General features: G+C 46.0%; 2 protein-coding genes across 4 annotated transcripts in view; one reads left to right on the top strand and one right to left on the bottom strand.

Annotated features, from left to right (window-relative positions):
* The window catches only part of LOC144096640 (uncharacterized), a 60,608-nt gene extending 54,158 nt beyond the window's left edge, over nt 1-6,450 (bottom strand). The window contains exon 1 of the mRNA XM_077629467.1: nt 6,166-6,450. The gene's annotated coding sequence lies outside the window, so the exon portion shown is untranslated. The remainder of the gene's footprint in view (nt 1-6,165) is intronic.
* Nucleotides 6,451-6,725: 275 nt separating this feature from the next.
* Nucleotides 6,726-27,725, top strand: part of LOC144096639 (glycerate kinase) — a 54,939-nt gene continuing 33,939 nt past the window's right edge. Inside the window, exons 1-4 of one of the 3 annotated variants that reach the window (XM_077629464.1) lie at nt 6,726-7,299; nt 20,494-20,619; nt 25,046-25,272; nt 27,426-27,577. In XM_077629464.1, coding sequence (XP_077485590.1) covers nt 7,234-7,299; nt 20,494-20,619; nt 25,046-25,272; nt 27,426-27,577 — 571 coding nt within the window. In that variant the 5' untranslated portion in view covers nt 6,726-7,233. Of the gene's footprint in view, nt 7,300-20,491; nt 20,620-25,025; nt 25,273-27,425; nt 27,578-27,725 lie in introns of those variants that run through there. The other 2 variants (XM_077629465.1, XM_077629466.1) reach the window with 2 other exon arrangements.

The raw sequence follows: 27,725 nt of genomic DNA, 5'->3' as shown, positions 1-27,725 counted from the left end.
AACCTCCAGCTATCGTCTTCCATAGGATAAAGAAAAAAAGTGGTTTCACTAATTCTTAAAACTGAATTATTTGAAAGTATTATTATTATCATTTCACCTGTGACAGATAAAAACAGATGCATTTATGTATTTGTGTTTAGTTTGACAAAGTCTCGACAGCTTGTCTGTGACAGCTATGTTTGATAAGCTGAAGACACAAGGTGTAACCTGCCACCTCGCTCACAATGATGGGAATGGGTTAGAATAGCACAACCAGCCAACAACTCAAGGACCTGGACTACTAGCCCGCCCTGCACTACTCCTAGGCAACACCAGCGACTTACCACACCAACAGGTACCAAGCACTAACAAACAACCCACTCACACACTGGATGGAGGCTCTATGATAGGAACATTTATGCAGTGCCCTTTGTTCTTGGGTTTCCTTTCAGAATTTTGGGGGTGAAAACTGGCCACTTATTTCAGTTTAGGGTAGAAATTGGCTTATTGAAGAAAAAGTACTTCAATTCAGAATGTTTTGGATTATTTTTTCCCGCAAAATAAACCACTATTAGTATTCATCTTTTGCGTAACATAAAATGCTTTCTTTACTCATTGTCTTCATCAGAAAACTACAAAAGCTATAAATGGCAAGTTCAACCATGAAAATGTTAACCAAATCTAATATTTTTTTTCCCATTTTCTGCAATTTTCCTTGACCAGCGCCTTCTCTATTTTAAAATAGAGGAGGCACTGGTCAAGGAAAATAGCAGAAAATGGGAAAAATGGAAAATGAGAATTTTAAAAATAGAGGAGACGCTGCCTCGACGTACATTACTATCCCCATGCGCAACACTTCAGTATCAGTACAGTATGCCTGCCTGCCTTTGTATGGTGTGAAAATGTCCACTTGATATCGAAACGCTGTTAGTGTAGGCGCTTAACAGAATAATGCCAATATATGAAGTTCCGTCAATGTCAGTGCTTTGACCTCTCGGTTGTACAACGCCAGCTTACCCCCCGCCACCCAACAGATAGCAAGCAGCAAAGAGGTTGAAAATTGTCAAACGCTAACTGAAAACAGAGAACAAAACATCTGCCGGTTTTCGTGCAAGGCCTTCAGCATTGAAAAAGTACATTCTCTCGAATGCATGGTTTTGGTTAGAAATAGGGTTAAACCCGATGTGTAAGGAATCCGCTCCAGGTGCAAGAATAGGACAAAACCAGGCTTCACCTGGAAAATAAGGGCCCTAGATTTATGTGACAATGCTACAGCTGCTGCTTCACGCGTGGCCTTCAACTGTGCCACTTCTTGGTCATGTGGGCAAGCTACTGATGCACTTTTCAATGCATCGCAGAGACTGTTACACTCGTAGTCCTGCAAAATGACACTGAGCAGCAACTCCCGCTCCCTGTGATAGTCACCAGTAAGCAAGCAAACCCATTGAATTGTTCCACCTAGAAGTTACATGCCTGTTACTCCTGCGATAACGACTGCTAAGAGATTCAAAGATATCTCACCATTACTCGGTTAGTGATGCGGCTATTCCCACCTCTTCTGGCTGGGTGCTCATTCTTACAGAAGCATTTGCATGTTTTTCAAACACGATAATAAAAATTAGCACTTCTCATGAAAAAGTAATACGGTGAACTTTTTCATCATCTTATTATGCAGGCAATAATATTCAACACACAATGAACTGTTTACAGCATACATCAGCTTTTCTTTTCCGCACTGTCTACATCAGCAGTCACCTGTTCCTACACCTACTCCCTGTCAACCTTTTAGGGTCTCCAATGGGTGCCTTCTATTTGGGGCGTTTTGAAGCACAGAGCACACTACCTCAGCGTGGTAGCTGTACCCCATGCACCTTCAAATAAGAAGAATGCAATCGAAATCTCTAGAATTTTCGATGTCTTTGTCACAAGGCTTTACTTGGTCTCTCAAACACAGTGGCCCTGAAGAACTTCCCAGTGAGACCCGCAAGCACTCGTGTTGTTTCACACCTCTTCCCAGGAGCTCAAATCATATCCAGCAACGACTCACGACCACACTCCGCACAGACACATTGTCACGAGTGAAGCAACCTCTCCCTTTAAATTACTACAAGCAATCTTCATTGTTCTACCAGTCAGTGCAACAATACATTTGAAAACCTGCCAGTCACTTGCACGTGGGTTTCTGGACAGCAACAAAATAAAGAAAAACAAGGGGGTGGCTTGCCCCCTACTTTCTAAAGGCTAGACTTCTTACTGGAAAGGAAGGACGTACAAACTTTGAGACCATAAGATAGAAGAAAGCCTGAAGAATGAGAATAGTTTAGCCATCCAGTAGCTGGCATGTGCTGAGCAGCTGTCACACAAGTACCTCTTACCTGGATTTTAACCCTCTAACCGCAAACCCCGAGCTGTACTCGTCATGGGACTGCCAAAGACAAGTTACGGTCTGCAGTTGTGTTGCTCACAATTTTCAACAGCATAGTCACATACAACTTAAGTCTGCAGTGAAGCTCCGCCCACATTCAGGACAACCACACAAAATTTCTCCACTACACAAAAATAGTCATTGTAAAAACTTTCCTTGTTACCCAAACAGGAAGCTAATCACAAGAAAAAAATTATAAGCTCTAGAATTCTGATACCTGGCTTGATTATAAAGTCAAACATTAAAAAGCTGGTTTCGTTTATGTTGAAGCTGGCTAGTGGAGTAATACAGGACGCCACGGACCGCGGACCAGTGCTACCAACTGCTGCTTTTTTTTTTAGTTTTATCCTACTACACAGGGTCGTAGTTGTCCATGAAACGAATTATGAACCTTTAGTCGTGTTTTAGCCTGACAACAGTATTTTCGGCACAAATCACTAATAAAAGAGCTGTGCAATTTTGGTACGTTTTTCGGGAATTAATTCAGCAGTTAAAGGATTAAAGCGCAACGAAAAGAGGGCCGAGGAAGGACGATAACGCAAGTAATTGTGTTGTGTTCCTCTGTCCTTGCCGTGATGATGCTTGAAAACCCAATTATAAATTACTGGACTCTTGTCATGGATGTTTCATTCTGCAAAAAACATGTTTCTTGGTATTGTTTCTGTAGCTACTTCATTGTAATTCTCTCAAGATAACGATGGACCCATATAAACTGTCCACAGAGAATCACACAAGCGAAAGCAAGTGGAAAAGAAACTTTGTGGGCTGCACAGCCTGAACTGAACAAAAGATAAAAGTAGAAGACAACACAGAAGTGCAATATATATGCTCGCCTGTGTCGTCTTCTACTTTTGTCTTTCATCTGTTTTGTGCTATACCACCCACAATGAGCTACTATTATCAACTCGCCCACTTATCCATCCTTCTTCAGTGGAAAAGATCAATGGGACGATTTTGTTTGTGCACCAAAAGCAGAAAAGGATAAATGATGGACAATATTTTAAAGGAGTATAGACACCTAATTTTGTTGGTATGTTTTCTTATCCACAATGATGCGGAAGACACTACTATGCATGAATCACCATGTGATAATCGCCTATGACCGCTAAATAATTTATAATAAAATTTTTTCTATCGTGCTGTTTCGGTTTCTCTTTCAAGAGCCGAACGATGGCTGCGACGTCAAAGGGTGCTTTTGTGTCACGTGAGGAATGGAAAAGAGTCCATATAATCGCTGCTTCATCGTCTTAATTTACTGCAGTGCTGAAGCCAGTCTTCCTGAAGAGCTGGAATGACAACAAAATGTGGAAGCAGCGATTACATTGCAGTTTTTGTCTCATGTGACCTCTAAGTACACGCTGATGTCACAGTCCTCATTCGGCTGTTGAAACCGAAACCGAAACAACACGAGAAAGAAGTGCGATTATAAATTATTTAGCGGTCGTAGGAGAATACAAGGTAATAATCCATGTATAATAATGCCTTACGCATCATTACAGACAAGAAAACACGCACCCAAAATTTAGGTGTTTTAACTCCTTTAAAGCTTTCTGGCCAGCTCCACACACCAAATGCTTAGTAGGCGTGTCTTTTGTTGTGTTTGCACTTACTTATTATTGCAATGCAGGCTAAAGAGAAAGATGTCAGCTGTACAAAATTACATAACAGAACACGACAATTCAGTGAGACTGCAGTGGGCAGGTAAATGCTGCAGGCTAATTAAGGGCCCACTTTGTTCAGGGCGGTCACGTGAGCTTCACTGAATCCCATTATCTCTAAAATGCTTTTTCAACTTCGTTTCTTATCACAGGCTCAAGGGTCCAAGATAAGCATTCAAGATTCAAGAGAAAGCAATGTACCAAAAGAATGAGAAAAAAAAAACGAATAATCGGTCCTATACTTGTTTTGTTCCAGCTAAAGCCTTGCACCTTTCAGTGGCACAGAAAAACCTCTTTAAAAATTGAACTCCAGTCAACAAGTTGTAGTATACACTCACCATGTGGATCGTATTCAACCTTTTCTGCTCTTTACAAAAGGCATCCACTGACTAGGCTGAAGGCATGCCTTGAAGCTCATTCACAGCAGCACAAACCTTCCCGTCTTTCTCTTATCGTCTCTCAAGGAGCTGAGAGCACTTGCTGTCATTCTGTTTGCGCCCCTGAAGCTGGCCAAGTGCAATCACACTCATCTGCTTTTTGCGCACGACTTGGCAACCGCACCCCCGACGTCCCCTCAGCCGCGAGATATACATAGAAATGCCGTTGTCGTGCTTGTGTTTTGAACCATGCTAGACAGAATGGGTGGCACGTTCGTCTCGGAGGTGTTTGTAAAAGTGGGCCACTTTCTGGCTTTGAACCGAGTGGTTCCAAAGTTTAATGCGAACAGTTTGTGTCTCGGTGCATGTACAGTTTTCGTGCATTTATTAGCTCACACGGTATGCCACCTATTCCATGAAACAATGGCCAAAGCAAAAATGATGTTGTAAAGTGCACCACGACAGAATGTCAGGTGGTCAATGTTATCTGATTTGCTCACATGTAAGTGAGTGTTCTCACCTGACATGCAGCAATGAGTAGGTGGTCATTTAGATATGCAGAATACCATGCATCGACTGACCTTACTTTAATTTAGTGTACCACTCATAAATTGCACACATTTGTCACTTAGAAGCAAGTGCTCACTAAGTGTGCCCAGACAGCCACAGCACTTCCCAGCTTTTCAATGCAAACTTGTGAAAACAAGGTTTTTCAATTTGATGCGCACTGAACCAATTAATAAGGAGCAAAGTGACGTGAGACTAAATAACTAATGCTTCAAGGACAAACAACTTCTACTAAGGCACGTTTGTTACAGAAGAAAAGCAGTTTCTGCCCACAGTTACACAGAACTGTCAACAATGCCTCTGAGTCATGTGCACAGAAAACGATTCCACTGCAAGCTTTCCCTTTCTCTTTTCTCGCCAACGACGCGTACGCAGTCGTATTCTGCGTTGACTTGCCAAGCACACACGCATTACACCGGCTCTCAGCCGGTCGAGCGAGCAGCTTTGCATGAGCCAAATATGGTCATCCCTGCCGCGCCTCCATGAATAGATAATAAGGAAGCGAATGCGCCGTCTTCATGCACCGGCGAAGCGGAGACAACCCGGACGCTGAGAGACGCTGGCCCTGCACCTTGGCGCGCCGCCGCCGAATACACCGGCGCAAAGCCAGCGAAGCCACATAACGCGTTTTACGCGCCGCACTGGAAACTCGCGCGAGGAAAAATATTAGCGACCGCAATGACCTGTCTCGGTGTGACGGGTCTGCGTGACAACGGCGCGCCCGGGTTTCCGGATGACCGACCTTCACGACTGGGCAGTCGCAAAGAGTGTCCAGTGAAGCGAAAGAGCGTGCGAAATTTTTCTCCTCCAGGCCATCACTATTGTAATCGCGAATACACGCATACATCACACGACGGAAACGGTTACAACGGACAGCTTTGGAAGGGCGCTCAGCTTCCCAGTTTACCTTCGGACAAAAAATAGCTCGCGCAGTTACGGTCAGTTCACGCGGTGGCTGGAAAATGTTTATTTTCACAAGCGCCGACACACTGATCCTGAAGGGTGAGCTAGGTCAACACACAAGGGAGCTGCCCACTGACGATCCGTAATACGTACGACCGAGCGACAGATTTCCCGAACCTTGCGAGAAAGGGACACTGCGACGGCGAGCTAGATCTACGAGGAAATAAGAAATTAGCGAAGACCGCGCGCCACATACCTCGCCGCTTTCGCGAGTGGCACCCGGTGGTAGTGCGGAGAGGCAGGGACAGGACTCGCTGTTTTGCTTGGCACAGTCCGAAAGCACCGACATTTATGCCGGCGACCAAACACTCCCAGCTGCAGATTTTCCACTAGAAGGAGCACACACAGGGCACAAAGCTCAAGTGTCGTTCCTTCTCCAACGCGAAACCACAAGCACTTTCACCTCACAACTCCACAACGAGTACAAACTGGCACAGGTTGATTACGCACTGCTGAGAACTACGAGCCGCTGTTGAGCATTGTTAATTTCCCTAGTGAGCCAGAGTGAGCCTCAATGTCCTCAATACGTCCCTAGTTTTGACCGTTTTGACTCTGAAATTAAAAAGTTTTAGTTTCGTATTTAAGTTTGACTTGGCCTTTTACTTTTAAACTTTTATTAGAAGCATTATAATAACCTACAAATATTTGTTATTAAAGTTTTAAAATTATAATGACGGAAAAATTGTTTATAATATCAGCGAGCACTGCGTAGGTTTGCCCAAGGAACGGTCTAGGCATTGTTTGGTTTGATCTAGGGACTGGCGCCCCTTTGCGAACTCGGGCAACTCAGGGACTCAGGTTCTCGAGTTGCTCTACCCAGTGCATTGCGCGCCCTTATCTCTTCGATCTCGACCTTACTCACGAAGCTTCTATCTCGCCGCCTGTGAAATTCCTCCTTGTTTTTTTTTTATTTGTCTTGTTTCGGAAACGCAGCGTGCGAGGAGAAAAAAATTGAGGTCCGCGCGAGCGGGCCTCGCGTAACCTTTGTGGCACGTGAACCGGCTTGCAAAGCAGGACGTGGAATCAGCTGTTGTCGATGCCCCAACGTTATTCGTATTCTCCGCTCGACTCCCGACGACCGCGTCGCGCTACACCGGTAACGAGGTTCCGGCTTTGCTAGGCCGTGTCCTGACCGCTCACGGTACAAACACGACAGGTAATCGGGTCCTTAATCGCAGCTCTCTTTGATCGCCATGTGCTAGTTGATAGTGCACTCGATTGCGTCGCCGCTGTGATTGATGGCCGCGCCTTTGTGACGCCCGCAATGCTGCTGAGCTTGCACAACAGTGCCTGTGAGCTTCGTGGAGTGGCCAGAAGGCTGTGCAGCAAGGTCTGTGCGTTTTTTATCGTCGCGCTTGTGTTGCGTGTTCGAAAGTGTTGTGCCCTGTCTCGTGCTTTCGCTTTCATCTACACGCACCACACAAGAAATCCTCTCGTCTACCGCATTTATTTTCGCAGTGGCGTTTGGGAATCACTGGATCCTAAAATTGTAGGGTGAGGAGAGCGGTGTATTTGACATACACTGTGTGCACGCAGTTAGGTGCAACATATGTGAGCAGAAATTGCCTGTGAATAAAGTACGGCTATCTTATGTCTTGGAAAGCTGGTCTGATTCATCATACTCGAAGTTCGACAAATATTCACAATGAGAAATGGGGTTTGCACCTCTCTACTGCAATCCCAACAGACGAAATGTCCTACACTTGAGGTAAATGCGCCGACGGTGATCATGTGACCCGGGTGGGTAGAGCTCGAGTTCGCTAGAGCCGTTGTGCCTTTCAAACAGTGGCATCTAATGTCCATAATGTCCCCCCCCCCCCCCCTCAGGGTCCGTCATGCGTTGTCTTCGAATGTGCATATTTCATTTCGAAGTTGATTAAATTAACAGCTTTTTTTATAGACTACTTTTTATACTAGTTAGACTAATTTGTTTTATAAAGAGCCACGTCTGGCAATTTCTTCATTTGATTTCTATGCTTATGCACTTGAATGATTTGCAGTGTCGAGGCAGCTGGCACCTTAACAAAATTAAGTGTGTTGTGAGGGCTTCAAAAACTTTCATGTTGGTGTGTGAGCACGAAACCAAGGTTATGTGCAAAAACATCAATTACCATGTCACTAAGGCAGTGCAGAGCAAGCACTGTTCGTGTAAATGCTGCTGACTTAGTATGCATTATACACATGCTGTACTGATCGGTGTGCCGTATCTTGAGCATAAGCTGAATGGTTTGCCAAACATGATGCCCCCTTCAGTGGCATCATTAGTCCTTTTCAATTAAACAATATAGGTAGTGCTATAAAAGGTAGCTTTATACTTTGCTAGTTCGATAACGAAATAGATGTAGGGCATAGTGTGTGCTATTTGGGAGAACTGCATACATCTCAACATAAACAACAACTTCACTGTTTGAAACGCGAAGACAAAAACTGTGTTCATTTTTTTTTTTTTTTTTTTGCAGTTGAAGTTGACACTGTTTATGCCATATTATCAGTGTACGCACATGAAAGAAGTATGTATGCTTAGTGGGCTCACATTATCCCATGCCACTTTCTCTGACACTTTTGTGTCAGGCAGCATCGAGAATAGAATGCCAGTGCAGGGGTTCGTCCGTTCATTTGTGTTACCTTAGCTTGTGCTCAGCGTTGAGAAAATGGCTTCCAGACACTTGTCATCATCCATAGGGCAAGCCACTATAGAAGCATTCGTGATTCACTGAAAGGGTGTCTATAGAATAGTTTCAAAATGATCATGTGTGTACTATTTAAATTTTGCTAATCCAGCTATACAATGTCAAACTTCCATTTTTAGGAAGCTGGCAGTAAGATAGGCTCTGAAACTGATGTTTTCACAAAAAGGTTATTGAACCGTTGGTCTGTTTCTGAGTTATCTGTAGCTTACCAGGTCCCTTCTTGTTTAGTAATGCAGCCAGAATGGACGTCTGTACTGAAAGTGACCGGGCAACTATGCCTGCATGCTCTGATAATTTAGTAATGCGGTGACATCCACAAACATAGGACTCTACATTGGTAAGGCATGCATACTAGTCATAGTTTAGGTGGAACCCATTAACATGGTTTTCGTGACATACACATTTGAGATTATATGCCCTTTTGGCTTGGAATAGCTCTATCCACTCACAGGACATAGGAAAAACCTTGTTTGTTCAGAAATCCCATCCCAGTGTTTAGCACCATACTGGGCATTTATTGATGCAATAGCGTTAGAAGCCGCATCAGGGAGAGAACTTGTCATCGGAAGCTAAATTTGCTGATTGGCCAGAAGAAAGTGACGTCACCACACTAGAGCATTCACTGGTTGGAGGAAAGTGACACCACCATATCGGAGCATTCCCATAGGCTGGAAGAAAGTGACATCACCCGTATCGGAGCATTCTCATAGGCTGGAGGAAAGTGACGTCACAGTATCGGAGCATTCCCATAGGCTGGAGGAAAGTGATGCCACCATTTCCGAGCTTTTCCATAGGCTGGAGGAAAATGACGTCACCATATCAGAGCTTTTCCATACGCTGGGGGAAAGTAACGTCACCATATCGTAGCATTCCCATAGGCTGGAAGAAAGTGATGTCACCGTATCGGAGCATTTCCATAGGCTGGAAGAAAGTGCGTCACTGTATCGGAGCATTTCCATAGGCTGGAGAAAAGTGACATCAACGTATCGGAGCATTTCAATAGGCTGGGGGAAGGTGGCGTCACCATCGGAGCATTTTCATAAGCTGGAGGAAAGTGACGTCACCGTACCCGAGCATTCCCATAGGCTGGAGGAAAGTGACGTCACCGTATTCGAGCATTTCCATAGGCTGGAGGAAAGTGATGTCACCGTATCCGAGCATTGTCATAGGCTGGAGGAAAGTGACGTCACAGTATCGGAGCATTCCCATAGGCTGGAGGAAAGTGATGTCACCATTTCCGAGCTTTTCCATAGGCTGGAGGAAAATGACGTCACCATATCAGAGCTTTTCCATACGCTGGGGGAAAGTAACGTCACCATATCGTAGCATTCCCATAGGCTGGAAGAAAGTGATGTCACCGTATCGGAGCATTTCCATAGGCTGGAAGAAAGTGCGTCACTGTATCGGAGCATTTCCATAGGCTGGAGAAAAGTGACATCAACGTATCGGAGCATTTCAATAGGCTGGGGGAAGGTGGCGTCACCATCGGAGCATTTTCATAAGCTGGAGGAAAGTGACGTCACCGTACCCGAGCATTCCCATAGGCTGGAGGAAAGTGACGTCACCATATCAGAGCTTTTCCATACGCTGGGGGAAAGTAACGTCACCATATCGTAGCATTCCCATAGGCTGGAAGAAAGTGATGTCACCGTATCGGAGCATTTCCATAGGCTGGAAGAAAGTGCGTCACTGTATCGGAGCATTTCCATAGGCTGGAGAAAAGTGACATCAACGTATCGGAGCATTTCAATAGGCTGGGGGAAGGTGGCGTCACCATCGGAGCATTTTCATAAGCTGGAGGAAAGTGACGTCACCGTACCCGAGCATTCCCATAGGCTGGAGGAAAATGACGTCACCATATCAGAGCTTTTCCATACGCTGGGGGAAAGTAACGTCACCATATCGTAGCATTCCCATAGGCTGGAAGAAAGTGATGTCACCGTATCGGAGCATTTCCATAGGCTGGAAGAAAGTGCGTCACTGTATCGGAGCATTTCCATAGGCTGGAGAAAAGTGACATCAACGTATCGGAGCATTTCAATAGGCTGGGGGAAGGTGGCGTCACCATCGGAGCATTTTCATAAGCTGGAGGAAAGTGACGTCACCGTAACCGAGCATTCCCATAGGCTGGAGGAAAGTGACGTCACCGTATTCGAGCATTTCCATAGGCTGGAGGAAAGTGATGTCACCGTATCCGAGCATTGTCATAGGCTGGAAGAAAGTGACGTCACCGTATCGAAGCATTTCCATAGGCTGGAAGAAAGTGACGTCACCGTATCAAAGCATTTCCATAGGTTGGAGGAAAGTGACGTCACCGTATCTGAAACTTCCCATAGGCTGGAGCCAAGTGATGCCACCATATCGGAGCATTCTCATAGGCTGGAGGAAGGTGGCGTCACCGTATCTGAGAATTCCCATAGGCTGGAGGCAAGTGATGTCACCGTATCGGAGCATTCTCATGGGCGTCACCATATCTGAGCATTCCCATAGACTGGAGGAAAGTGGCGTCACCGTATCGGAGCATTGCCATAGGCTGGAGGAAAGTGATGTCACCGTATCGGAGCATTCCCGTTGGCTGGAGGAGAGTGACGTCACTGTATCGGAGCATTTCCATAGGCTGGAGGAAAGTGACATCAACGTATCGGAGCATTTCAATAGGCTGGAGGAAAGTGATGTCACCGTATCGGAGCATTAGCATAGGCTGTAGGAAAGTGACATCACCATATCTGAGCATTCCCATAGGCTGGAGGAGAGTGATGTCACCGTATCGGAGCATTGCCATAGGCTGGAGGAAAGTGATGTCACCGTATCGGAGCATTCCCGTAGGCTGGAGGAAAGTGACATCAACGTATCGGAGCATTTCAATAGGCTGGAGGAAAGTGATGTCACCGTATCGGAGCATTCCCGTAGGCTGGAGGAAAGTGACATCAACGTATCGGAGCATTTCAATAGGCTGGAGGAAAGTGATGTCACCGTATCGGAGCATTCCCGTAGGCTGGAGGAAAGTGACATCAACGTATCGGAGCATTTCAATAGGCTGGAGGAAAGTGATGTCACCGTATCGGAGCATTCCCGTAGGCTGGAGGAAAGTGACATCAACGTATCGGAGCATTGCCATAGGCTGGAGGAAAGTGATGTCACCGTATCGGAGCATTCCCGTAGGCTGGAGGAAAGTGACATCAACGTATCGGAGCATTTCAATAGGCTGGAGGAAAGTGATGTCACCGTATCGGAGCATTAGCATAGGCTGTAGGAAAGTGACATCACCATATCTGAGCATTCCCATAGGCTGGAGGAGAGTGATGTCACCGTATCGGAGCATTGCCATAGGCTGGAGGAAAGTGATGTCACCGTATCGGAGCATTCCCGTAGGCTGGAGGAAAGTGACATCAACGTATCGGAGCATTTCAATAGGCTGGAGGAAAGTGATGTCACCGTATCGGAGCATTAGCATAGGCTGTAGGAAAGTGACATCACCATATCGGAGCATTTCCATAGGCTGGAGGAAAGTGACATCAACATATCGGAGCATTTCAATAGGCTGGAGGAAGGTGGCGTCACCGTATCTGAGCTTTCTCATAGGCTGGAGGAAAGTGACGTCACCGTATCGGAGCATTCCCATAGGCTGAAGGAATGTGGTGTCACCATATCCGAGCATTCCCATAGGCTGGAGGAAAGTCATGTCACTTTATCGGGGCATTAGCATAGACTGGAGGAAAGTGACATCACTATATCTGAGCATTCCCATAGGCTCGAGGAAAGTGGCATCACTGTATCAGAGCGTTCCCATAGGCTGGAGGAGAGTGACGTCACCGAATCGGAGCATTCCCATAGACTGGAGGAAAGTGAGGTCACTGTATCGGAGCATTCCCATCATCATCAGCCTGACTACACTCACTGCAGGGCAAAGGCCTCTCCCATCTCTTTCCAATTAACCCTGTCCTTTGCCAGCTGCACCCACCGTATGCCCACGAACTTCTTAATCTCATCTGCCCACCTTATTTTCTGCTGCCCCCTGCTACGCTTGCCTTCTCTTGGAATCCAGTCCGTTACCTTTAAGGACCAGCGGTTATCTTGCCTTCAAATTACCTGCCCTGCTCAAGCCTATTTCTTCCTCTTGATTTCGACTAGGATGTCATTAACCCGTGTTTGTTCCCTCACCGCTCTGCCTACTTCCGGTCTCTTAATATTGCACCAATCATTTTTTTTTTCAGCAAAGCTGTATACCTCTACTGTCGAAGGAAATTTTCGTGTTGTCGTCAGCAAAAAAAAAAAAAAAACCAGGAGTGGAAAAGTACCAAACAGCATAGAAATTGTATATCATACTGATTATAAAGGAGTTGTGATATAAAAATGGATATATGAAAAAGGATTAAAAATACTGCATAAAAATCATACTGATCATAAAGCAGTCGTAATAAAAAAAAACGAAGGAAAGATCTTTGAGAGGACAGCGTGTTGCATTGTTGCCAAGGGGTCCAAGGAATGATGGGAACCATGGTCAGTGGGGCCTTGCCTGTTGGACAATTTAAGGAAAGGAAATGAGGCTTGTTTACACATGTTGTGGAGGACACCTGAACTAGCAGTAAAATGAAATGAAAATCGGTTTTAAAGAAAGGAAATGACACCCGGCTCATGTATCTCCTTGGACACTCAAATAGTGCTGTAAGGAATGAATATTTGGGATGTGATTCACCTAATGCAGCTGCTTGGAAAGAGGTTGACATCATTCGAAGCCCTTGTGTGAAGTGCAAACCGCATAAGGGCGCATGCAAACAATGGGAAGCATGTTCCTTCTCCCAATAGCGCCTGCAAACAATGCGAAGCATGTTCCTTCTCCCCGCATGTGATTCCTGGTAAAGACTGCGTTTTCGTGTTGTTGTCATAAGCAAAAAATGCCAGGCTAAAAATTGAATGCATACAGCATAGCTTCGCTGTCCAACCACCTTTGCAGCGTGGATTGCAGCCAGTTTTTTTCTATAGCGCACTGCATTGTGTTTAACTTCAGCTGAACCCCTTTTTGTTGGCCTCCACGTTTCTGCCCCCCGTAGGTGAGTACTGGTAAGATACAGCTGTTGTATACTTTTCTCTTGAGGGATATTAGTAAACTGCCATTCATGATCTGAGAAAACTTGCCATATGTGCTCCACCCCATTCTTATTCTTCTAGTTATTTCCCTCTCATGATCCGTATCAGCGGTCACTACCTGCCCTAAGTAGACATCTTCATAGTTACCACTTCCAGCACCTCGCTACCAATTGTGAACTGCCGTTTCCTTGCTAGACTGTTGAACATTACTTTGATTTTCTGCATGTTAATTTTTAGACCCACCGTTCTGCTCTGCCTGTCTAAGTCATTGATCATGCTTTGCAATTCATCTCCTAAGTGACTCAGCAAGGCAATGTCATCAGCGAATCCAGATTATTTTGGGACTCTCAATTGATTCTTATCCCCATCTGTTCCCAATTCAGGCCTCAGAATACCTTGTGTAAATAGGTGGTGAATAGTATTGGCAAGATCGTATCTCCATGCCTGGCACCCTTTCTTATCGGAATTTTGTTGCTTACTTCATGGAGGACTATGGTAGCTGTGCAGTTCCTATTCTTCCAGTATTTTCAGACAAGGCTCTTCGGCACCCTGATTCTGCAGTGACTGCATGACTGCTGAGGTTTCCACTGCGTCGAATGCTTTCTCGTAATCAATGAAGGCTATGTATTGATACGTGCCACTGTAGAAGAAGTAGAAACGCCCACATTCGTAGAAAAAGGAGATGGTTCTCTCTCGCTCGCGCGCTCGGGACCACTTAGGGACCGCCACAGTTTTACGGGATGTTCTCCTTCGAATTGCTCGTTAACATTTGGTGGAGCAGTGCTGGGTACGTTTCCCGACCACCGGGCTCTGCACAGCATCACTACGGACCTCACACCTGTCCACCAGCGAACCAGCCGCCATATCCGCGGAGAGTTGCCTGAATTTGGGCCCCGGGCCCCTTCCTCCGCCCACAAGAACGACGCAGCCTCGGCCACCGAGTCCAACTGCCATGGCCACTGACACCCGACCCCTTGCGCCGATCCTTTGCCACCCACTGCGAACACCGCCATCTTTTCACGGTGACGTGTTCAAAGATGCTGAGGATTGGCTGGAGACCTTCGAGCCAGTCGCCCACTACAACGGCTTGGAGCGACAAGCTCAAGCTCCACAATGTATATTTTGCTCTGGAAGAGTCTGCCCGGACGTGGTTTGAAAACCATGAGACTACCCTTTCCACCTGGGAGACGTTTTGCCAGAATCTCCTGGCTACATTCCCGAATGCCGACCGCCGGGAGAAGGCTGAAGCTGCGCTGCACTCCCGAAATCAGCGCACGAACGAAAGTGTGTGCATGTACATCGATAACATGGCCCGTCTATTCAAGCGTGCCAATCCCAACATGACGGAGGTGAAGAAACTCCACCATCTCATGCGAGCGGTTAAGCAGGAGCTCTTCGCAGGCCTCGTACGCAGCCCACCCCACACTGTAGCGAAATTTCTCACCAAGGCAACCACCATGGAGACAACTCTCCAACAACGGGCCCGCCAGTACAATCGGGACATCAACAGCATTGTGCCCGGAACCTTTTCGTCGGCGGCAGTGCAGACCCCTTGCGCGAATTGATTCAGTCAGTTGTCTGGGAGGAACTTCAACGGTTCCGTCTGCCCCAGGTTGCACCTGCGCTGCTGGCAGTGCGGGCAGAAGTCGTCAGGGATGAAGTGCAGCAGGTTGCGCAGGCACCTCTTGTTCCCGAAGTGCCACCCCAGTTCGATGCAAGGCCCACATACGCATCCGTAGTACGTTGCACGGCTTGCTACGGTCCCGCTACCTGACGACTGTCATGAGCAGCATCGGCACATGTCACGCAACCGCACCGGTCTACGGTATCACCTCGAGGTCTCCCGTCAGTAGCACCGCCCCATATTATGCAACTGCACCTGCTACAGCTGAGCCACATCCTCGGAAGTCAGATTTGTGGCGTACACCAGAACGTAGGCCTCTGTGCTACCACTGTGGGGAGCCCGGTCATCTCTACTGAGCCTGTCCGTACCGCCAGGTGGGTCTTCGCGGTTTCCGTCCTGACGCACTTTGTCCTCAGAACGGTGAACGACCCCATGAGATTGCGGAGCATTTTTGGGCGCGCCAGAAGGCGCGTGTCCCGTTTGCCTTCGCCTCTCCGCTCTCGTGCTTCCTGCCCCAGCCGCCAGAGTAGCTCTGCTGGCCGTCGCTCGCGTAGTCCACGTCGGGAAAACTAACACTAGCGACCTCTGCAGGCAAGGCCGCTGACATGGAGACGTGTCAAGATCCTGCATCGTGAAACTATCGAGCCGACGGTACCTGGACAGAGAGCAGCAGCGACAGTACCCGATACGCTGCATCTGATTTGCGGGTGACAATTGATGGCACTGAGATTACCGCACTGCATGATACCGGTGCTGATTATTCTGTCAAGAGCCGTGCCTTTGCTGGAGACCTTAAAAAGGTTCTGACATCATGGATGCGAACTACTGGTGGCCACCTAATTTTTCCTGTTGGCAAGTGCACGGCTAGAGTTGGAATTCGTGGTTTCACATACGTTGGTGAATTTGTCATGCTCTCCGAGTGTTCCAGAGACTTGATTCTGGTGATTGACATCCTGCAGGCGAACGACACTGTGATTGACTTTAAGGAAGGACACACATGTTACGTTCTCGACCAAACAGGCTGTGGCCCGCTCTGGCTTCCAAGATCCTTGCATCAGTGCTCTGTGCATTGTCGAGAATGACGTCACGGTGCCGCCGGGGTCCATTGTCCTGGTGCTCGTGTGGAACGACCTATTTCACAACTACGAGGGCCAGGCGGACGGCCATACTCCACTGCTGCTTGAGCGGGGCCTTGTCGTTGCCCGAGGTCTCGTCCAACTATGTGACAGCCGTACCCACGTTCTCCTGACCAACTTTTCTTACGAATATCAGCACCTCGTCAAAGGCTCGGCTATTGCCTTCCTCCACGACGTTGCTGAGGTCCCAGGTTTGTGCACCGTGGGAGGACCCACTCCAGACAATGCTGGCCCACACCACGTTCTTCAGTCAGTCAAAATAAATCCGGCCCTGCCATCGGTTCAGAAGGATCTTCTGTCGGACCTCTTGGCAGACTTTGCGGACTGTTTCGCTATGTGCTTGAAGGCCGGCCACACTCCACTCGCCGAGCACCGTATCATCACTGATGAGACTACGTGACCTGTCTGCCAGCACCCCTACCGTGTTTCCCTGATGGAGCGAGAAGCCATTCAGAATCAGGTTGCCGAAATGCTTGCGGACGATGTCATTCAGCCGTCCACCAGCCCATGGGCATTGCCTGTGGTTCTTATAAAAAAAAAAGACAACACTGCGTTTCTGTGTTGACTATAGAAAACTTAATAACGTGACCAAAAAGGACGTTTACCCACTGCCCAGGATAGACGACGCGTTCGACCGATTGCGGGACACCCGATAGTTCTCGTCAATAGATCTTAAGAGCGGGTACTGGCAAATCGAAGTGGACGAGAGAGACCAGGAGAAGACGGCTTTTGTGACGCCCGACGGCCTCTATGAGTTTAAGGTGCTCCCATTTGGTCTCTGCTCAGCACCGGCCACATTCCAACGCATGATGGACACCGTTCTCTCTGGCTTGAAGTGGCAGTCCTGCCTGGTGTACCTGGACGGTGTTGTTATATTTTCTACCACGTTTGACCAATACTTGGAGCGGTTGTGCATTGTGCTACAAGCACTCAAATCCGCACAACTCACCATCAAAGCCGAGAAATGCAATTTTGGCTTTGAGAAGAAAGAGTGCCTTGCAGTGATATGGGCCATCAGCAAGTTCCGAGTGTACCTCTATGGGCGACCCTTCCGTGTGGTAAACGACCACCACTCCTTATGCTGGCTGGCGAGCCTCAAAGACCCTTCAGGACGCTTGGCTAGATGGAGCTTACGCTTGCAAGAATACGACTTAACAGTCGTCTACAAGTCGGGCCGTAAGCATCAGGATGTGGACTGTTTGTCGTGCGTGCTTATCACAATTGGTCCTGACGAACCCGCCTATGATTTTCCTTTCCTGGACGGTGTTAGTATCACCCAAATGGCGCAGCTTTAGCGGGCGGACTCGGAATTCGCACCGCTCATCGATTACCTCTAAGGCATCGACGCTCGCATCCCGCGTGTTTTTCGTTGCGGGCTCCACACCTTCACTTTAAAATCTGGTGTTCTTTACAATCGCATCTTTGCCAGCAACAAAGAAGCGTTCCTGCTTGTCGTGCCATTTCCGTTGCGGCCAGAGATTTTTAGTGCCTGTCATAATGCGCCCTCCGCCGGCCACCTCGGAGTTAGTTGTACACTCGCGCGGATTAAGCAAAGGTATTATCTGCCCAGGTTATTCCCATCGGTGTGGGCCTATGTAAAAACATGCCGTGACTGCCAATGTCGTAGGTCTCCTCCATTTAAACCAGCCGGATTTCTTCACCCCGTCGATCCACCGAAGACCCCCTTTTCACCAAGTGGGCATGGACCTCCTTGGCCCTTTTCCGAAGTCTTCGTCTAGAAATTGTTGGATCATCGTTGCCACCGACTACCTGACACGGTATGCTGAGACCCCGTCCCTTGTCAAAGCCACTGCTGCTGAAGTGGCGCAGTTCTTCATGCACAACATTGTCGTGCGTCATGGAGCCCCCGCCGTTGTTGTTACTAACCAGGGAACTGCTTTCACTGCCTGCTTAACCCAGTCCGTGATGACTCTGACGCACACCAGCCACTGACGGGCTACGGCCTATCACCCACAGACAAACAGGTTGGTAGAGCGACTCAACCGCACACTAGCCAAAATGCTTTCTATGTATGTTGACGTCGAGCATCGAACTTGGGACGCCATTCTGCCATATGTAACGTCTGTGTACAACACCGCCCTGCAGGAGACAACCCGACTGACCCCCTTTCAGCTTGTCTTCGGTCGGCAAGTGACCACTCCGTTGGATGCTATGCTGCCCATTGACCCCTATTGCGACTTTGACGCTGACCTCGATGCAGACGGCTTCGTTAAGCGTGCTGAGGAAGCGTGGCAATTGGCATGCCTGCAAATTAACCGTCAACAGGAGACTGATGCCGCTAGGTACTACCTCGGACGCCGCCTCGTAAGTTACGCGCCTGGCGACTTGGTGTGGGTTTGGACACCTGTTCGTCGCCGCGGCGTTTCTGAAAAGTTACTGTGCAGATACTTCGGCCCTTACAAAGTAGTGTGCCGCATCAGTGATATGACGCATGCAGTTGCTCCCGCCCAAACGGCTTGCTCATCGCGCCGGTCACACCATACTGAAGTCGTGCACATTGTTCGCATGAAGGCTTACCACGACAGACTACCTGACTGAAGAGCGGTTCACTGCAGCTTTGTTTTCACTGACTTTTCACTCCTAGCCGCATCGTGGCGATGCTGCAGAAGAGGGGGCGGTGATACGTGCCACTGTAGAAGAAGTAGAAACGCCCGCATTCATAGAAAAAGAAGATGGTTCTCTCTCGTTTGCGCGCTCGGACCACTTAGGGACCACCGCAGCTTTACGTCTCTTCTCCGGAGGTTCTCCGTCAAATTGCTCAAATTGCTCATAGAGGTTGGTCATATTCTGCGCATTTCTCTATCACCTGATTGATAGTTTGAATGTGATCTATTGTGGAATATCCTTTTCGAAAGCCTGCCTGATCATTTGGTTGATTGAAGTGAAAGGTTGCCCTGACTCTATTAGCGATTACCTTAGTAAATGCTTTGTGGGCAGTGGACAGTAAGCTGATCGGTCTGTGATTTTTCAAGTCCTTGATGTCTTCTTTCTTATGGATTAAGATATTGTTAGCGTTCTTCCACGCTTCTGGCATGTACTAGGTCATAAGGCATTGTGCGTACAGGGTGGCTAGTTTTTCTAGCACAATCTCCCCTCCATCCTTCAACAGATCTGCTGTTACCTGATCCTCACCAGCTCCTTTTCCCCTTTGCATTCCCATAGGCTGGAGGAAAGTGATGTCACTTCCGGTGAAGGCATCAACAGCTGCTAATGCTATCGCATTGCGAACACATAGTGGAGTGTGTTTGCCTGTGTATTCTTTTGGCGTGGCATTTGCCAACTTCAGTAATTCGTGACCTTCTACTGTCTATTTTATGGACTTTGCACAATTTTTTGCCCAAGCATGGAAAGAAAAGGTTGTGTATGAATTGAGTGACGTATATATTCAGTTGTCAGTGTAACATGTGGACTTAGGAGCAAACTTATTGCTGCGCTGCCTCATGATCCAGTTACCAAAAAATAGATCATACAAGTCTCATCATACTTGCCAACATTTCATGCCATTGGCTTGTGTGGCTGCACTGGTGTGCTTTTTTTTTATGCACGCCTGCATCCCGCAAACGTTTGTGGCCAAGTGTAGGTATCTAGACTCTGATTGCGCAAGAATCAAAGAGAACGTTGTATTAACTTTGCAATAAGTTATTACTGCCAGCCATAGCTGAGCTAATTTCACAAACTGTCAGGTGCAACAGTCAGACTTGAGCTGCGCCTCGTGCTAAAATGTGATGAGGACTGGACTGTGCATTTAAAATAGAAAGGAGGAAAATGTTGTAAGCATTTCTCTACAACAAAACTCATGAGGTAAGTTACAGGTTCTCCATGCAGTAAAACTGTTTGCTTGGGAGGGAAAAAAGAGTGTTGAATTCTCTAAGTCTGTGTGTTGCAAGTGCTGCGGGATCATTGTGGTTGTACGATGACTGTTTCTGTGACCGTGAGTTGCATGCTGCCTCCTCCTCGGTCGACAGGTGAGACGTGCAGCCATGTCGTCGCTGGCAGGGGGCGTGTGCCAAGCACTGGGGGCACCACCGGCTTGTGGCATGGGCGTTCTGCGTCGCCATGCTCGCAGCCTGATGGAGCACGGCATTGAGCAGGTACCTTTGTGCCGTCATGCAGGTTACTTATACATGTGGAGCCGAGGTGCCAGTTACAGTTGTTCATTGTGAAGAACATGAAACAGTGACAGAAGAACACAACATTTGTGCTTGTTTGAAAGTCAGATTAGTATATGTTGATATATGGAGGCAATTAAAACACAAAACTGAAATCGGTGCAGGTGGACCAAAATTATGTCCATGAGAGTGAACTAAAGGATTGACTGGGGCATCTGCAAACATGAAGCAGCATGCTAAGTAGCAACTAGAAATGGTTTATGGTGGTTTAACGTCCCAAAACGACTCAGGCTATGAGGGACACCGTAGTGAAGGGCTCCGGAAATATCTGCCACCTGGGGTTTTTTAACGTGCACTGACATCGCACAATACATGGGCCTCAAATTTCGCCTCCATCTAAATTCGACTGTCGCGGCCGGGTTTGAATCTATGTCTTTCGGGCCAGCTGCCGAGCACCATAACCACTCGGCCACCGCAGTGGCCTAGCAACTAGAAATGCAATTTTATCAGCTGAGAAGGCAATGGCAGGGCATTTACTAGAGAAGTCACGTGGATTACCAATATGATTGGCTTCCTTCAGAAATTTGCATGTAAATTGATCCCAGTGCTTGAATAAGAACAAACTTTGTCTTTGTCCTTTGTTGTGTCTAGTGTTTTTCTTTTTTGTGAATGCCCAGCATCTAGCCTGATAACATCATTTCAGGTGTGTTTGGTTGCTTGCTACAGGAGTCAGTACTGCATATGGTTAGGTACCTGTGAAGTATGGTTTCCTGCATAAGGCATGCTTATGTCCAGCAAGCAAAACTTGTCATTTTTGGATGGTTTTAATGCCATGGTGTACAGATCGGAAAGTAACCTGCTCATCCTGGGTACTTATATTTTTCTTTATTTTTCTGGCCCATTCTAACATATGTCAATAGGAAGCTTTCTTGAGGGTGACGGAGGCCTTTGCAGTTCAGTGGGGGTAAACAGGTATCCAGCATTTTTGTACAGAGGCTGAATTGGAAGCTGTAAAAGTAAAGGCCATAAAAGAATATAGAGTCAGTGCACCTTCAGCTTTTTCAGTAGCCTAACAGCCATGGAGATGGAACTTTAGTCATTGGTGCAATTGAATGCAACGAATGAATGGGTTTTTCTTGCTCCATTGTAGTTGGTTTTGTATGCCCTTTACTGTTGTATTTTGATTTCATGTGTTCCTGCTGTATGAGATGTATATGCATCCATTTTCCTAAGAATAAACTTCAGTTAGTAGTCAAAGCTGTTTCTGTGGCTTTCCTTACCATTGTCAGAGCTGGTGCTAAGCCTGGCTCCATTTGAAGAGAAAGTAAGAACACGCTGCGTGAGGGGTAACCATGCTTGGCGCAACAATTATTTCTTCGTAGCACTTGATCACTCTTGGGCTTAGTAGTCAACACCTGTGCATTGTGTGAGTGGCAGTTAACTTAATGGGTGCAGTAACCAGAAAAAATGAAAACAAAGCAGTCTGACGTGACACCTATATGAGTAGCCATTGAAATGGCGAACAGTGCCTATAAAGGAAAGCCACATATAAGGACTCGTTGGATTCAAGTGGAATATAATGAGCCCTGAATGGTGCTTCCATAGGTCACAAAAACCATTTCATTCAGTAAAAGCAGCAGTTTTGTGAATTAACACTGTGTGACCAGGGTACACAGATGGGCCGGAAAAGATTTGCAAGGGCAGCACAGTGACAATAGTTTATTGGAGACATGAGAATATACTAAATAAACTTGGTATTGAGAAATAATCTCTCCATTGTTATTCACTCCATATTAGCAAGAAGCACATTTCACCTTCTGGTGACGTCCTGGGAAATAACTTGTTGCGTGCTTAAGCGAGCAAAGTGCGATGGTGTGGCTAAAAATTTGTGCAGAGAAAACTAAAGAAAGAAAGGAACCTCAGTTTACAACATATATGTAATGAGTTCAGAAGCTGCAGCTATCTAGGCCAAGTAGTCATGGACTCATGGCAGATATGTGCTACAAAAAAAAGCATTGTTGGTAGAATACAAATGGGTTGGAAGTGCATTTGGCAGTTCAAAGCTATATATGAGTGCTGGCACTCTTACAATAGAGAATTTTCACTTGGTGAGCTGGCCAGTGCTCACTTGGGAAACCAAAACTTAAAGTATTAAGTGAAAAAGCTTGAAATAAGACTACAAAGTTAAAAAAAATTGTAGAACTAAGCTTACTGATTTAATGCATAATCAGTGAAAGGTGATTCTATAGCTTTAGTTTAGTCATTTATTCATACTTTTGGCCGCAGAATCCACATAGTCAGCCGTAAGAGAAAGCCGAGCCTGCTAATGCAAATCAGCAAGAGCTGGTCTGGCCCCCGTCACCTCCCACCCCCTCTTATGTTTCCCCAAATGTGGAGAGCGGGATTTCCCACTCTGCACTTTGCCAGCTGTGGCAGATGGTGGTCATTTAATCTAATTTAACTAACTTAAATTCAATTAAGCTAAATGAAGTCACTAAGTAGTTGATTAAATTAAGAATTGGCTATTTGGCTGAACCAAAGCTATAATAGCTTTCGCTGTAAAAGAGTGTCGTAAGCAATATAAAGATAAATTATTGGTTTAAAGGACTAGAGAAACCAAATTTGTGCTTGTTTGTTTTCTTCTTTCAAACAATGCGTTGGAGATTGGTATACATGGAGAACCCCATAGTATTCGCCTATGACCTCTAAACAAGTTATTATTGAATTTCTTCCTGACGCTGTTTCAGTTTCATTAACCGAATAACAGCTGCGATGTTTAGTTGACGTTTAGGTCACTTGAGGCACGAAAAAGCGGGTATATAACTGCTGACACGTCATTTATTGTAATTCTGGCTCTTAAAGCAGGCTGATTTAAGTGCTATAGTGAGTTAAAACTATGTGTTAGCGTTTTTATTATAGCTTTCCAATGTCTCACGTGACTTAAATTGCAACTATTGGTCACAGCCGTTGTTCGGTTGATGAAACCGAAACAACATCACAGAAGAAATTTAGTTATAAATTATTTAGTGGTCGTAGGCAAATACCACATTGTGGTCCATGTATTCAAATATCCAATGCATCATTTGAAAGAAAACACTTAATAAAATTAAGTGTCTTTAGCCCTTTAATGGTAAGAGACTGAAGAGTGGCTTGGAACAGGTTCACAGAAGAGATGCAGGTAAAGGCCGCTGACTCTCCTCTTTCTGGCTATCCCTGGAGCAAACAGTGAGAGAGGATAGAAATGGAAAGAGGCAAACACTGTACTACCAACTAGTTTGTGACTAGGATGGATATAACTTAACAAGCTTACAAGAAACACGTGGTCAGATGTTAGTTGTTGTGACGCAGTTTTTAAGTTTTTTGCATGACCGGTAATTGATAAAAAACTGGTGCCTCAAAAAATTTTTCAGTGTCACTATAGTCAATTTTGAGCACCCAGTCATTGCACTCATTTTGGTGTATGAGGGTTTTAAAAGATGTATTAAAAGCCTCCATGTTATGACAATTCAGCCTCTGTCATAAACATGCACAAAGTATTTTTAGAGGTGAGAAATTGTCTCTGAAGGGCCTTGATGACAGTTCAGTGTATGCTGATGTTTTAATCCCTTATGAGCCTCCTAATGCAAATGCACATCAATCAGCCATCCCACTTTTTGCACATGCAGCTTACCAAGAGTAAAATGGTTTGTCATTGTTTGGAATACACTAATATTGTTAAGGTCATTTGGCTGCAACTTCTGTGTGCAGCTGGCAAGAATGGAGATGTAATCATGTAATCTATGTTTTCAAGCCAGCTTTAGTGGAATCTTTAGCCATTTAGTGAAATTTGTTTCGGCCACGTCATAAAATTTAGTGTCCATGAATTACAAAATTTTGGCATGGTGTGAACTTTCAAAAAATTTCGCTCCAGAAAGAAAAGAACAAAATCATTCATGGTACTTTCAGATTTTTTTGCAAAAATAATTATTTGCTAGCCACTGTTGTGTGTTGCGCACACAATTTAATGTCTGTGTCGTCTTTTTTACACTTTTGTGAAAAATGAGTCTTTAGGATCCCCAGCCTCTTGCAGAAAATACTGCAAAACTCTTAATGCTTCCTGCCTGACACATGCAGAAAAGGGTACAAAGTGCATTATTTCTGAGCTGCCCATATTAGTCAATGTAATGAGTGGCTGTAGCAGTGAAGAAGTCTGTGCTTAACACTTGCACCACAGTCAGTTTCTGATAAGGTGGGTGAATAAAAAGCAATAAGAGGGGACCACAGAAATTTGTGTGAATGGGGGAGCCCAGAACTATGATTCAGGCAACGCAAATGCCCCTTAGAATGTGACCTGAGAACTTATGGATTATACATTGGGGGTACTGCTGTGTGTTCATTCATCAGCGCAGGTGCCCTGTGCCACATGCAGGTTCTTCCGAATGCGCTCGTGTTAAAGGCTGTGCAGCGGGAGGGTGACACGCTGCGGGTGGGTGGCCAGCTGGTGCCCCTGGATCACAATGCCTACCTGGTGGGTTTTGGCAAGGCCGTGGGTGGCATGGCACACACCATGCAGAAGCTGCTGGGTGACCACCTGGTGCGCGGCATCATCAGTGTGCCCGACGGCACCAGGCGGATAGCCGCCGACATGAACCGCCTGTGCGTATACCGCTTCACATCTGAAGCCACCTTGGTGAAGCTCTTGTGGCAGTTTGCTGTGTTATGCACCACATGGGTGGTTGGGTCTTTTTTGTAATAGGCAGCTTTCAATAATTCAGCTTCAAAGCGCAGTGGAAGTTTGTTTTGAGTTATGCAGAGTCCAAATTAACGGGAGCCTTTAAATAGGCGATATTGCCAGTAATAAAGCATCGGTTCAAATAAACAAGCTGCTTGAATCACACGAGTTTAGATAAACAAGGGTCCACTGAATACATGGGCAGAGATAAACAAGCAAGGGAAGTGACTGCAAGTGTTTTCTCTCTGAAATGGTTTAGGGACTGGATCGTTGTGATGCAAGACACATAAGGAATACTTGAAATCAGTCTTCTCATATGCTTTAGTTGTGGTGCGGAATCATTTACGATAATTGAAAGCGAGTAAATACACTCCAGTGATGTACGTTGCCAAGTCTGTTTGCAGCGTGTGACGAATTCGCAGCAGCATGCCACACAAGCTTTTTTGACGTGAGAAATTTGTGGTGGAAGTTCTCCCCTTGGAGGCCGGCCTTAAGGCGAAGTGTGTATAATGCAACAAATGTAAAAGCATAACAAATATCAGTGAGCTGTGAAGCTAGCCAAAGTAGAGTGAAATGTGAATGCAGCAAATGTGAAGCATAAAATAGTTAGCGCGCCAGAAAAGCCAGCCAGGGCAAAAATGAAATTAACTGGCTCAACTTCCAGGCAATGGTATGCAGCAAAAGGGAAAAGCATCATCCTAAAAGCACATTCTGCTTACGTAGTTCATCACATGAGAGCATCTGCCAGGTTTTCTTTTTTTGAATATGTGTGTGTTGAAGGTACTGCAAGTGAAATCAACATCCTCAGGAGAGTGTGTTAAATAACAATGTGCTAATCCAGTGTCCTTTTCTTCTGTGTGTGTGGCTATGCTGTCCTCAGGTCTTCCAAGGTCTGTGTCTGTTCTGTCTAACGTGTTAAGGCAGTAAGTGTCTGACAGGAGCCTTTGAGCTGAGGATGGGACAGAGGGTCAGACTGAATCATCATCTTAGAGCCAGTCACTGTTGCTATGTAAGATCATGTAGTGACGTGAGGATTGCAGTCATTTTTGGCAGAGAGATGGAACATGTATAGTGCGCTTTGACAGAACCGGTGCCATTGATTGTTGGGATGGCTAGAAATATTGCCTTTGGGAAATGTTACTCGTTGGAGGAAAGATACTTAAAGCATCAAAGGACATTAAGATAGGTTTGTTATAGGGCTGAATAAATTTGGCTCAGTTGCTGTTGTCAGAGGGTGGCAGATTTTTTCAAATTTAGCAGTATTTACTGATTCAGATCAGCACAGGAACGCAGTGCATCTGCAAAAAAAATTGGTGTTGAATTCAGCCAAATTCGGAAAACCGAACCTTGCATAGTGTCATGTAATGTGTATTGTGCATGTGTCTATATCCGAGGTCACTTCCCCCCACTGTTGCATGTTTGATGTGGGTTACAGTTTCCGCTTCGCACACATGCTGTCTGCCCACTTGTTCATGTTGCAGGAAAAGTGAGATCAGCAACCAAGACCATATGTACACCTTGATTTGGCAGGCAGTACATATGGTTGCTGTTAGCAGCAAGCTGGCCCGAAGAAATGCAGGTTATATGTGTTTACTGTAGCAATTCAACACCGTTATTTCTTTCTTGCCCAGTGTCCCCTGATGGGGCCTCAACCTCCTTCTACATGACTAACAAGCAGGAAAAATACAGTAGTGTGGCAGGCCAGTATGCAACAGTACCCTTGATCACAACATGAAATCAAAAGTAAAATAAGGCACAAATATAGGCAGTGAATACAGAAAAAATGCACAGATGCAATTTGAAAAGGACGAGAGCACTTATCAAGACCTTACTTACATCATAAATTTAAGTTGACTTCTCTGTGTTCCATTGAATGCATTTAGCATAGCCAGATTTATCAGTGGCTCAAAGTGCAATGTCTAACTGATTGGTTTGTATCTGATGGCTATGATTTTGTTTTGCAATCTACTCTGTCATTTTTACCCGACTGTAGTATTTGCTGATAAGCCTGATCATGCTCACTTGATAAATGTTTTAATGAAGGGAAAAAGCAAGCATCTTTCTTTTCATTTGGCAGTGAAATGCTACCTGAGCCCGGAGGCGTGATTCAGGTTCTCGAGGGCGCCAGGCACAATATACCGGATGACAGGGCGGTGGCTGCTGCTGCAGCCGTTGTGTCCCTTCTGCATACGCTCAAGGATACCGATATTGTCATCGTGCTCATCTCAGGTGAGCAGTTTCCCATCGCTGTCAATCACTAGCACCTACCATGCTATTTATTTCGTCTGTAGTTTACACTAGCAAGACTTCACTGGAGTTCAGAATTTGATGAAATTCCAAGTGGACCATCTTTCAATAGTGGATACCAATGCTGAGC

Source organism: Amblyomma americanum, chromosome 7 (genome assembly GCF_052857255.1).
Source record: "Amblyomma americanum isolate KBUSLIRL-KWMA chromosome 7, ASM5285725v1, whole genome shotgun sequence".
In the NCBI taxonomy this organism is placed as follows: domain Eukaryota; kingdom Metazoa; phylum Arthropoda; class Arachnida; order Ixodida; family Ixodidae; genus Amblyomma; species Amblyomma americanum.
Note: the sequence above shows the minus strand (reverse complement) of the source record. Positions and strands in the feature narration are given on the sequence as shown.